Source organism: Trachemys scripta, chromosome 1, assembly GCF_013100865.1.
Source record: "Trachemys scripta elegans isolate TJP31775 chromosome 1, CAS_Tse_1.0, whole genome shotgun sequence".
Taxonomy (NCBI): Eukaryota; Metazoa; Chordata; order Testudines; family Emydidae; genus Trachemys; species Trachemys scripta.
Window position 1 is genome coordinate 143226623 of NC_048298.1, and position 13040 is coordinate 143239662.

General features: G+C 53.8%; 1 protein-coding gene across 7 annotated transcripts in view; it reads right to left on the reverse strand.

The window, feature by feature from the left end:
- Positions 1-13040, reverse strand: part of CTC1 (CST telomere replication complex component 1) — a 63576-nt gene that overhangs the window by 960 nt on the left and 49576 nt on the right. For all 7 annotated transcript variants that reach the window (XM_034788256.1, XM_034788246.1, XM_034788263.1 and 4 more), the window contains 15 exons: positions 9839-10013; positions 9562-9762; positions 9151-9277; positions 8835-8949; positions 7400-7862; positions 6894-6983; positions 6173-6316; positions 5785-5855; positions 3947-4056; positions 2679-2844; positions 2227-2313; positions 1974-2151; positions 1355-1419; positions 946-1111; positions 688-814 (listed from right to left, as the gene is read on the reverse strand). In XM_034788256.1, the coding sequence (XP_034644147.1) occupies positions 688-814; positions 946-1111; positions 1355-1419; positions 1974-2151; positions 2227-2313; positions 2679-2844; positions 3947-4056; positions 5785-5855; positions 6173-6316; positions 6894-6983; positions 7400-7862; positions 8835-8949; positions 9151-9277; positions 9562-9762; positions 9839-10013 (2285 nt within the window). The remainder of the gene's footprint in view (positions 1-687; positions 815-945; positions 1112-1354; positions 1420-1973; positions 2152-2226; positions 2314-2678; positions 2845-3946; positions 4057-5784; positions 5856-6172; positions 6317-6893; positions 6984-7399; positions 7863-8834; positions 8950-9150; positions 9278-9561; positions 9763-9838; positions 10014-13040) is intronic.

A 13040-nucleotide genomic window follows, 5' to 3' on the forward strand; every position in this document is an offset into this window, starting at 1 on the left:
CAGCACAGCACCCCCTTGCACCAGTGTGGCATTGGGATCAATACTGATTGGTGGAAGATCTCCATGAGGTTCCAACACTATGCACTCTGGGATCCTGCCAGCAAACTCCAATCCAAGTCTTGATTTGGCCTGTTCTTGTCTGATGTCACACAATTCTCAGCAATAACCTTTTCAGTCTCTCTCTACATCAGAAAGAAGCCAACAAAGGCAGATACACTCCCCTCTCCTCCTTCCCCAGATCTTTAACTGAAGTCTAAGAGTGACAACTATCCTGCTAAAAATTTTAGCAGAAAAATCCCACTTTTTCTGGGATCATGGACAGAACTTGAACATGGCAGCACCATGTTCCTTCCCCCAGCAGTCTGACCTTTGAGAGACAGCATGGTCACTTTTCTAACCATAAATCCACCAAGCCATGCCATAGCCCTTCCCAAAGCACATGAATCAACATTCCACACAGCCTGGCTGAAGTCAGAGGACCTTGCTTTGTGGATACTGGCAGGACTGACAGCCTGGGTGATTTCCCCTGGGCTAGCTCAAGAGAGGTGGCCTGCACATCCTCCTCCTCCTCCTGGCTGCTGGGAGGATTCTTCCCCAGTCCTCTTCTGGTCATCTGGTAAGGTGACTCTTCTTGTCCAGTCAAGCAGCACTTGAGGCTGACGGTGAGAGCAGAGGGCACTTACGCACCTGGCTGGGAAATCTTTGACGACTTCCTGTTGAGGCTGAAAGCCAGCAGGATGGGCCGGCAGATGGCATGGCTCCTACACAGGCTCTTCAGGTAGCAGGTGACAAGGTCTTCAGGCTCCTCCACACACTAAGTGAGGAACCAGAGTACTGTCAGTGAACGTGTGGAGTGAGCCAGATGGCTACATAGGAGTCAGTGGACTCCTTCTCAACTAAGGCTCAAGCCCAGCACCACAGCCACTGCCAGAATAAGCCACTTACCCCAGGCCTGGCACTGGCTCCTCCATGCTGAATGAAAATGCTGCCCCTTCTCTGCACATTGCTCTGCACAGCTTTCCACTCCACAGGGCTCAGGCCTAACACTGCAGCCACCTGCTGGTTCTTGCACAGCACCAGAGCCTCACCTGTTCCATCCTCCACCAGGATCCTGTAGGCCAAGCACAGATGGACAGAGACAACGGCAAGCGTGAAGAGCAGGCACATGTGAGCTCAGTGGGGGAAGGAGGGTTGTGCTCACGCCAAAGGAAGTGACACAGAGTTTTAACTGGTTTTCCATTCATGTCATCTGTTGTCAACCAGCCTTCACTGGATCAACTCTCACTCCCCTACTGGGGTGGTCTCTGCTTCCTCCCACCTACCTCTTCCCACTCCCTGCCCCCCTAGCACTTACTTGGCGCTGGCTTGACTCACTCCTGTTTGTGACGGGCAGGGTGGGCTGTGTCGGCTGCACCTCCCCTGAAGCAAGAGCAGAAGTCAGAGCTGGGACTGGAGGGAGGAGCCAACACTCCCTGTGCCTCCCCAAGTTCAAGAGCTTGTTAACTACAGTCCCAGGGACAGTGTCTCAAGTGGAAGGAGCCCCTCAGGGGCTGAGGGTCCCTGGGCTAAGGGTTTGGATGGGACTGAAACCCTCCCGCAGGAATGGAGTATGCACTGGGAAGGCAGAGCACTGACACACTGCAGGATTTTCTCCTGCACAGCCCACCCACTCAGCCCAGAGCCAGCCCAGCCTGTGGCCAAGCCAGACATCAGAGTCACATGCATCTCTGCAACTGGCGGTTTGGGCCCTTTTCTGTCGTGGCACTATTGTGTGAGAGGTATTAATGCTAGACACTGGGAAGGAGGCTCTGGCATTGGGAAAGGTCAGGAAGCATCAATTTCTCCTACACTGTATTTGACAAGGGCTACATTCCCAGTGAGCAGAGGGCAGACTCAGTAAGACAGCTAACGGCATCTGAGTGGAAAGCACATGACTCCTAGGAGGACTCCTCCCCAGTGATCCCTGTGGGCACCTCTCTGAAGATGCTGCTGCAGACGGAGCAGATCCATTGCAGGGACAAAGCCAGGACACAGGATAAGTGGCAGAGGATCTGGCCCTGGGACAGGCTGTGAGGCTGAAGCAGCAGCTTGGACAGAAACACCAGCGAGGGGGATGTGGCTGCAGGAGACTTGGAGGCTATACCTGCAGGACTGGAAAAGAAGAATGAATAACTTGCCATGGAGAAAAACTCCCCTGGAGATGAGCGAGGCAGAACCCAGACTCACTTGGAGGAAAGGAGCAAGCAGGGGGGTGGCAGAGCCAGGATGCTGATACAGCTGGAGGCAATGTACGTGCAATAAACATTATGGAACCTGCAACATAAAAAAGCAAACATTAGAGGCAGCTCTAGGAGGCCCCTTTGTCTAGATGGGCTGGGGTCTTCCTTTCGCCTTTGGCATAGTCCATGGGAATGGGAGTAGTAGCTGAACAGGAAGAAGGGAGAAAGGACAGTAGATCAGGAAGGAAGGAGGGGCATGAGATGAGGACAGGGAGCAGGATGCAGCCAATTAAGTCCAGGTCAGATCACAGGTCACAAGACCATGGGCCAAGGTGGATGGTGGCAGGGAGACGTGTACCTGTGTGGTTGGTGGCAGGGAGACATGTACCTGTGTGGTTGGGGAAAGGGCATATCTGGGTCTAGATCTGGGCTGATAAGCTGTTCAGGGACTAGACGTACCTGGAGATTTTGCGCTGCAGGTTCTGGAAGAGAATCTTGGCCCCAGGCAGCAAACCCCAGAGATGCTGAAGGTAGGCAACTGCTATGTAAACATCCAGCACAACAGAGGAGCCAAGAGCAGCTGAGACACTCAGCTTCACACTGTGATCCCAGGGCAGGAGGGTCCCTAGGCATGCAGAAGGCCAAGGACACAATGAGCTCACCAGCAGCTGCTCTACCCCACTCCCAGCTTGCCCTGCTACAGGCTAGTTTCAGTAGCCCTGCCCCACACACCAGCCAGCACCCGGTCCCCACAATCATACATTAGTGTCCCCTGCTTCCTCCTATACACATAGGCCCATGCACCTTCCCTCCCCCAAACTCACCTCAAGACCAAGGACCTTTTCACTTGCTCCCAACACACCCAAGGGACAGAGTCCTGGTTCCTCCATCCATAGGCGCCACAGGGAAAAATTACCGGCAGCTCCCTGACCTCCCTCCTCTCCACCCCAGCTCTCCTCCACTCCGCCTCCTCCCCTGAGTGCGCCTGCTTCTCCCCCCTCTCTCCCAGCGCTTGCGCCGCGAAACAGCTGTTTCGTGCGGCAAGCACTGGGAGGGAGGGGAGAGGAGGAGGAACGTGGCGCACTCGGGGAAGAGGCGGGGTCGGGGTGGGGATTTGGGAAGGGGTCCAGTGGGGCAGGGAGGGGGTGGAGTCGGGGCAGGGCAGGCGCGAGCACCCACCGGCGCCAAGGAATGTTGGCGCCTGTGCCTCCATCACACAAAATGGGACACGGTGCCCCAGCCCCACACATGTACCAGGGCAGAGCACCCCCTTCCATGGCGGACACTGGCACCAAAGCAGAATGTCCCATCCCATTCCTGACACATGTACTCATAATCACAGAATCATAGGATATCAGGGTTGGAAGGGACCTCAAGAGGTCATCTAGTCCAACCCCCTGCTCAAAGCAGGACCAATCCCCAAATCGCCCCCTCAAGGATTGAACTCACAACCCTGGGTTTAGCAAGCCAATGCTCAAACCACTGAGCTATCCCTCCCAATGGGACATAGCAGCACCGCCCCCCCCTCCCCAGGGCATGGTGTCCAATCCTGGCATGCACAAAGGCACAGGGTTGAATTCTCTGTCCCTCTGACACATGGACAGGGCTGCAGCACCCTGGCACGCTCCCCCTCACCCTTAGCATATGCACACAGAATAGGGCTTAGTGTCTTATCTCCTCACAGTGCAGAGGGGACCAAGCATCGCCAGAGGCACGCATGTACTGACCTTTCTGCCGCCGCTTGCTGCAGGGCGCAGAGAGCTTTTCATTCCCAGGGGAAGCACACAAGGTCCGCTCCACTATCTCACCAGAGAAAGAGACAAGGGAGCCTGTGAAACTGAGAGCAGAGCAAAGAATCAGGGGCTCTGTCCTGCCACAGAGACCAGAGGCAGAGCCTGATGGCTGAAGAGATGCCCCGTTCTGAGGTTCCAGTAACAGAGAAAACTTAAGGCGCAGCCGCTTCAGCACCTTCACCTGAGCTCATCTGTCCCAAGGCCCCCTGGACATTGTAAGGGCCACGACCAAATCAGGGCATTATGTACACAGCCTGAATTCTGCCCCATGATTCTTTGGGCCTCTTGTTGGTGTTTGTGTTGGTCCATGTTATGCGGAATGTTGTCTAGCCTAGGAAGTGATGTGGCAGAGCAATAGACAAGGGTTTGTGGCAGGATAAGAGCTGGGATAGGAGAGGTGAGGGCAGGGTTTTAAGTGGGGCAGGGAGGATTTATGACAGCCCTTTGCAGGGGAGGCATCGCTGTTGTTCAACAACTGTACTTCATCTGCCTTCCATCAGGGGCCTATCCAACTCAGCTGTACTTTGCTCCTGCACCAGCCAGACACTGGGCTAGGAACTCAAGCTTTCAGCATGTAAGATTCTTACCCACCTCTCCCCATGAGCTCTCCCATTCACAGGGAATCCCCGAGATGACAATGGGTGCGTATAGCACGTTTGACGGTCAAGACAGAGTGGGAAGCATGTTCTGACACCCAGCCCTAAGCAGATCATGCACCAGCCCCTTTGCAATAAACCTAGGAGAGGGCCATAAGGGACTCAAGACTGCAGCTGCCATGGTAGGAGTGGAAGGTCTTTAGCGGCCGATAGGGATAAACCCCACCAGGAGATCCCACAACTCTCAGCCATATTATAGACAGAGTGTAGTGGGGCCAGTATACAGCAGGGCACAGTACACCTGGCTCCCACTGAGGGACTGACTCCTGGCGCCGCAGCATGTGGGCTGCAGACAGAACTTGGAATACAGGCTTCTGTGGAGCTAGTTCAGATCAATCCTACACCCACAAAAGCAGAGTACCTGGTTCCCGGCACACACTTCCCGTTGCTGGATCTGGAGAAGCAGGAGCAAAAGCAACAGGAAAGTAGGGGGAGGGAGGCATCAGAGCCTGGGGTGGTGTGAGTGAGGTAGGAGACATTCTGAAGGCAAGCCCTAGAAACTTACCTAAATAAGGTTTTGGAAAAGCAGAGGATTTATATACCCAAGTTAGAACCTGGTCAGGTGAGGAGATGGAAGGGGAATCAGCCTTATTGTAGGAGCCAGGTAAGGGCTTCATTGCACAAAGTCACTCCATTCATATTTAAACACACTTTGAAAATATTAGTTGCTTTTTACAGATCCAGACTAACACAGCTACCCCGCTGATATTTGAAAAGATCAGCATTCCAGGCCCATTCAATAGCCTTTGAACAGGCAGCAGAAGGTAGCACTCAGACTTTCTGAACAGGACACTCCCCACCCCGAATCTCTGAGAGGGATTCAGTGGAGACCTCTTGCACCCAATTCCACACCCCCAACAGCTCGAACTGTTTTGGGGTCCCATTCAGAAGGTATCTCACTTGTGATCTTGTCACATATTATACGCTAGATAGGGTCAGGCCAGGCCAGCACTTGCATGAGGGAGATTTCCAAAGAAACCCCACTGCACTGCAGGGGTTGGCGCAGGTGGCTGAGTAAAGTGCATTCCTCATGAGGAGCCAGCGCTGACCCCATTTCCCAAGTGGTGGTCATGTCTCAGTGACCCTAACACCACAGCAGAGGAAGGACCAACATACCTGCTGCTTAGTAGCTCTGGAATGGAGAAGACTGTCTGCCCCATTCCTGCCCGCTCTGACCCTGGGATCACCTGGAAAAGGAGGAGATACGGACTTAACAGGATTATGATATGCACCCACCACCAATATGGACCAGCTCCACCCAAGGCTCATAACCACATCCATCCCTGAGGCCATGAAGCACAGAACTGTGCAATGCTGAGAGGCTACCACTCCCCAGCATTGGTTTCAGGGTAGGATGGCTTGGGGAGTGTTTTCTACACTTCTGTGAGAAGTGCCAAAGCCCCCCGTGGTGCCCATGGGTGTTTTGTATGGTCTCCTGAGCCAGATCCCCAGGGAAGAACTCCTAGTCACCCATGGAAACCCAGAGCTAGAAGATGCTGCATACCTGGGGCTGAGCCAGGCAGGAGATCCAGGTCTCATGCTGTAGGTGCCAGGTAGCTGAAACTAGCAGGCACGAGGAGCAGCCCGACTGGTTCAGAAGCCTCCCTTGCAACGGCGAGAGACAGGGCCGCTCAAACACCCCAAAGTCCTGTGAGAATAACAGCGCAGGAGGCACATCAAGGGAGGCATGAGAAGAGATCAACAGGGGAGAGGGCCTCAAGCGTAGATAGAAAAGGAGGGGCCCAGGGAGCAGTAGCAGACAAGACCTTGCAGAGACTCCTGAGGATTTTGGTGTAACACAGAGGTGAAGCAGATTGACCCATGGGCAGGGTAGAGGCAGCAATATGAGCCCCAAAGCCAGAAGGTGCTTAGTCTCCTTTGCTATGACTCCTTGCCTTCCAGGGAGCCACTGCTGAGTCTGTAGGTGGCGCAAGGGACAGCACCATCCTGGCCATTCCATTTGTCATTCAGGGACGTGGATGTGTCACTAACAGCACAACACTGAGTCCAGCAGGACGTTGGCTTAATGTGCTTCCCTTAACCCTCTCATGGCCACAGGGAGAGCAGGATTTCAATTGCAGGAAATGCCTCTGGTGAGCCAGAGAGTGACAAACTATTCTGAGAGTGATGAAAAGACGAGGTGGGGGTGAAGAGCAAGCCCCAGTCTGGAGTCCCACACTGTGGCAGGGGGCCCTGCAGGGGGCAGCACCAAGGCCCCTCCTTACCAAACACTGGGGCACAATAAGCCGGTACAGCCCATCCGGGTGCAGGAATGGGAACCATCGAAGTGATCTCCCCATAAAGAGCAGCAGCACCTGGAATGGGACAAGAGAAACCGATGAGGGAGGGACACTGGTGAGGGAGGTGGGAGGCAGAGCTCACCATGGTGGGAGTTGGCAAAGGGAAGGGAGAGCACTGCCTTCTACCCACACCCAAGGGGGCTGAGTGCCCTGCAGGGAGAGGCTGGATTACAAAGTGACAGTGGGGTGTGCCCTGTGGGGGAGGGGAAGGGATGCACTTGCAGGGCAGAGAGAGAGGGTAAGTGGAGCTCTTCCTGGAGGGCTGGGAGGGAGCCCCTGGCATTCACAAACATCAGTGGTCAAGAGACAACCATCCTCCCATTCTCTGTGGACCTGGCTCCCCTGACCCTCAGGCAGGCTCCCCATACCAACATCCAGCTCACACCCTAACCAGAAGGCCACCCCCATGGCTTCCTCCAGCCCTCCCTTACCCTCTGCTGGGCCTCGCTGTCCTCCCTCTGATGGTTGATCTGCTCCAGCTCTGGCAGGTTCCCAATTTCCCTGGGATGCCCCCAGAGCTGAGGTTTGTCCACCCAGAGTATGGTGGCCTGGAAGCTGAGCTGCAGCTCCTGCCCCTCTCCATCTCCTTCTGCAGCCGGCAGGTAGTTGCGTGACATAAGCCCCTCTTTCTGGGTGACCAGGAATAGACGAGACATGCAGCTGGTTTCTCTGGCACTGCTCTGGCCTCTATCACAGCCCTCTTCAGAGCCAGCTCCTGGGCTGGTCCCCTCCAACTTTGGCAGCTTTGCCTCTGGAGATCCCAGCTCAACCTTTGAGCTGCGAACATCCTTTTTCCCCAATGAGGGACTATCACTGCTTGTGGGACCCTCTTGGACTTGCACCTCAGGCGTATGAAGAATCTGCACATCTTCAAAGCAGAATTGCACATACAGCCTGGAAAGAAGAGGGGCCAAGGGGAGATATCAGTGCAGCTCCAACTTAGTAGGCAGGGAGGTTCCAAACTAGGTGGCCAGTAGAGAGAAGGAGCCTTGGCCAAAGGCTCAGACAGCAGGAACAGATGGAGTGGAGGCCTGCTGAAGACTGCTGGACCTAGTGTATCCAGGATAGACTGAGATGGTGGGTTTGTCCCAGATAGAGGAACCCTCCTCGTGCAGGCAGCATAGGAGATGCACTTAGGCACTGAGATATCACGTTAATGGGCAACTTTATAAATACCTATACAGACGTGGAACTGCAGGGGTATTTCACCACCCAGGGGCTTTGTGATGCAAGAAGCACAGACTCAGTGTCACTCTGGCTCTGCATTTGACAAGGATAGAGATGGACTAGATGAGAACAGGAACGGTCCCCTCAAAACAGCAGCCACCAGCAAGTTGAATTCCACAGAGAGAAACTGTGTGCGCACAAGTTAGGTGTGTGTGTGTGTGTGTGATTTAATGGGAGCACACGTTGGGGAACTCCAGAGCCTGGTGCCAGAGGAGGAAAAAAGAACAGCCAAGAGGTTCAACAGCATCAGGGGAACCTTCAAACACATCACCAGGGACCTGTCTGAACCATTGCATCTCAGGTAAAGGACAGTGGCAGACACACATTTCCATTACTCTGGGACCGAGCGAGTGAGGAGGAAACAGCAAATGAGAGCACAAGCTGAGGAGCACTGGGCTGTTCCCCCCTTTACCTCTATCCGCCCAAGGCTTCAGGGTGACTCTCCCTCCCAGCCAAGGGTCTGGAACTGTTCTCCAGGCTCTTGGGATTATTCCCCTTCGCCCCATGCACCTAGCTGTAGGCACATGTCACTGTGGCCCAGGCTAGGGGATCATTTCCCCACTTACATTTAACTTCTTTACTCCTCCCTTTGGGAGACCAAGGCCTTATGCTCCTGGACACAGGCTAAGGGGCACTTGCCTTGTTTCTCTGCCCCTCACATGTTCCAGGGTCCACAGCTGCTCCCAGGAGGGAAAGTCACTTTGAAGGAATCGCTCCACCACAAGCTGGTAGGTTTCCACCTGCAAAAGGGACCCTGCAAACATATCAGAGAGAAGAGCTCAGCCAGCAGACAGGCAAAGCAGAGAGAGCAAGCTCAGTGTCCTTGCTCCCAAAGCCAGCAGGTAAGGCGGTGAGAGAGCTCAGCGCCCCCCACTTCCCACCCACCTCCCGCCTGCCCCCTGGGGCCAGCAGGCAAAGCAGCCAGGATCTCCCACTGGAGTGGAGTGGGCCGCACCTATGAGAGCCGTGTCAGCGAAGGGGCTCCCATCCCTGCGGGAGATCACACAGGGGATCGAAGCACTCTTGTCCCGCAGCTGAAGGGAGCCGCTGCTGCAGGAAACTCTCAACACCCCCAGCAACACCTGCAAAGGAAAGGAAGCTGTGAAGAGAATCAACCAGTCCCCAGCTTGAAGGGCATGGGATTGAAGTGTCTGTAATAGAAACCATTTATTATACCCTCAGCAACCTGCCACCACCACCTCTTTCATTACATCACTGGCAGGGAAAGCAGGGTCCACCCCGACTGGAAGTACCCAACATGTCAATCAAGAGGAGAGGAGCCCCAGCCCCACCCCCCCATGCATCAAGGTGGGAGGAAGGAGGGGAGCTCCTGTAGGTCAGATAGCAAGGGGAGTTTAGCACGTACCATTCGGGGTTGGAAGCTCTTTGCTGAGAATGTATCATAGGACCAAGCCAGTCTGCGATTCAGCTCTTGGGTGCCCATGTGCTGAGCCTCCAAGGGGGACAGCAGCTGCGATGGATTAAAGGCTTCCTTGCTTCTTTGCTCAGCCACAGAGCGCAGCAGAGAAAGAGGTGGGGCCTGGCATGGGGGCTCCAGGGGCTGATACTAAATACAAAAAGCAAGAAACAAAATGAGTCTCCTCCCCTCAGACAAACAGGGAGCTCAGGGAGCAGGACCCCACCTGCTGCAGGGGACAATGGTGCATTTCTGCTAGGATCTCATGATGAACATCTCTCACTCGCGCCTTAGAAGGCACCACAGCGTTCAGAATGGGGACAAGAAACTTCTCGGCTACTCCAGGACCTTGAGGCACAGAGCGGATGAACAGCCGCCGGCGCCCAACGAAACAGCAAAACCTGAGGAGGAGGAATGATACAGGCGTTAGTAGCTCACCCGTAGTGAAGGAGGAATTTTGCATATAGAACAAGGATGTTACTGAGACACTTTCTTGGGGTGCCCAGGACCCCCCTGCCTCCAGCAAGAGGAAGATTTGCTCATGCTTAACAGGATGCCCGCTCCCTGACACCACCAGTTTGTTAATCACCCAAACAATCTCCTCAGGGCTCTGCCAGCCTTCACTTTGTCATGAAGGTTAATCAATCAGTGCACCTCAATCCTCTTTGAAACGTTCCCCTGTGATATCCAGCTCCTGTCACTGGACACTCTCAGAAATGACTGGTTTGCTGTCCCCAAGGGAACAGTATACAACACACAAAGCTTGACTCGTAAAACTTCAGATCATCACAGCATTGAGATACGTTTATAGTGAAAACAATCCTAAATTTATTATCAAAGACTAAGATTTAAGAGATAATAAGGATAATGGAAACAGAAATGGTTACATATAAAACAAAAACATAAAACGCAAACCTGGGACCACACTTATCAATGGTTACTTTTCCTATTTAATAAAGTAGATTTCCTCCCAAAGATCCAGTCTTTTGCAGAGCTAGCTGGTTTTCAGTCATACCAGGATCCAAGCATCCAACCCACTCTTCAAGGGGTTTCCTCAGTGAATGAACAAAACGTCTCCTTGCATTCTATTTATTTAGGTTCTTCAAAGTTCATTCCTGCCACGACAGGACAACCCCCTGTGGTTTAGTCTCCAGTGTCTTCACATCCCGCTGTTTACTCTGTATGCAGATTTGGGTTCCATTGTATTGGCTTGCAGTGCTTAATTTACATAGCCACATGCAAGACAGGTGAATCAATGTCCTTTGCCTGACTCAAAACCTGTTTGCCAATCCTGCCTTGATTTAGACTTTAAAACATATGTTTAGTACATATACATAACTTCTTAAATATAATCCATGCATATATCAAAGAATGTTTATGAGGATCAGTGCGATCCTGGCTTTTATATAAGATCTCATATGACACTCTTCATAGACAAATACTATGAGAACAATGTGCTAGGTATGGTGTTTGTCAGGCCTGATAGGAGTTGCTGTTACAGGACAATGAAGCCTTTGCAAGCTGGTGCCAAGGAGCCTTTGTGTCATAGTTATGTATGAATGTAAGGTGCAGGCATGAGACTAAGGAAAATATAGGAAGGAAATATGGTGGTAGAGAGGGAGGAGGTGAGGAGCAGGTGTACTTAGGGGACACAAGAGGGAGCAGAGAGACAGTGAAGATGGAGAGAATGGCAGCTCCCTAAAACCCAGGGGTTATGAGATGGCAGAGTGGAATCCCCCTCCAATCAGGGGACCTGTATTTTGTAAGGGCCTTTAAGGTTAATTTTTAACACGAAATGACCCATGTATAAGTTGGGTATGTGTGGCTCCCCTCTAAAGGCTCAAAAAAATCAGAAGGCAAATTAAAAAATTCCATCTTTTCGTTATTGTTGTTTTTAAATACATGTTGTGATTTCATTGGGAGGTCTAACGTGAGTTTTGAATGCCTGGAGTTGGCAATATTGGCCTGTAGTGAGTCGGTGTGGCTCCCCTCCTGTCCAGAAGAGGGAGCCCACGTGCCGGCACCAGAGTGGGTGGGACCACCACCCCCTGTCCCCGCCCCCCGGAAGTCAAGGGGCGGGACAGGAAGTATAAAGGCCGGCCGCCAGAGCTCAGTCGGCGGCCAGCCACCACAGGGAGCAGACGTGCGGCCGGGAGCTCCCGGCCAGGAGACCGTCGAAGACCCTAGCTGGCCTGAGCTACCCCGGGCCCGCTACGAGGAGGGGCCGCCGGAGCCCGTTCACGCCCGCTACTGGGAGAATCCCTGGGAGCCTCACCCCACCAACCCCGAGGGTGAGACTGTACCCGAACCCCTCCGCCCCTGCTGCTACCCAGAGGAGCCGCCTGAGGACCGTTGGCCTGACTTCCCGGCAGAGCTACCGGACCTGCCACCGAGCCCCGGCCCAGAGGAGCCCATGCAGGTGGACTGGCCTGAGCCCGGCGCGACGAGCGAGGTAGGATCTGAGGGGGATCACGGAAGTGGCCCGGGGATAGCCGACCCCGGTCCGGCTGCAACTGAATGTGAGCCTATGTCAGTGTGTTGCGGTCTGGATACCCCACTGACCAGCAGCGGCAGCAACCGCTGTTAGGGCCCCGGGCTGGAACGCAGTGGAGTGGGTGGGCCTGCGTTCCCCCCTGCCACCCCCACTCACGGGTGGCAGGCATCCCCCTCACCCGACACTCGGCTACAGCAAGCCTAGGCGTGCCTTGCGTGGGCTTTGAACTATTTGCTCGCTCAGCCCCTGTAAACAAGGGCCTGAGCTTACCTGTGTTGGCCCGCCCTGATCCAGGGCCTGGCCTCTGAACTAGTTGCTCGCTCAGCCCCTGCAAACAAGGGCCTGAGCTTAACTGTGTTGGCCCCGCCCTGATCCAGGGCCGGGGCTTTGAACTGTTTCCTCGCTCAGCCCCTGCAAACCCGGGCCTGAGCCAACCGTGTTTGCCCCGCCCTGATCCAGGGCCTGGGCTTTGAACTCTTTGCTCGCTCAGCCCCTGCAGTCAAGGGCCTGAGCTTTAACTGTGGCTGCTCCGACTCTGCACTAAAGAGCCGGAGTTCCGGGACTAACTGACTACTTGTTCCCACAGCAGTGAGTCGGTGTGGCTCCCCTCCTGTCCAGAAGGGTCGAGCCCCGGCTAGGACCTACTACATGGCCATAACAAGATCCATTGGCTGGAAGTTGAAATTAGATAAATTCAAAGGTGCAAGTTTTTAAACAGTGAAGGCAACTACCCAGTGGGACAGCTTACCAAGGATGCCTCATCACTTGAAATCTTTAGATCAAACTGGATGTCTTTCTAAAGGATATGCTCTAGTGTTCAACCACAAATTATTGGCTTCAATGCAGGAATCTATAAATCAACCAACCACTCCTCTCAAGTTAATTTGTGCGCTGCAATTGCATTGGTTGGAATGAGTGAGCAGAATAGACTATA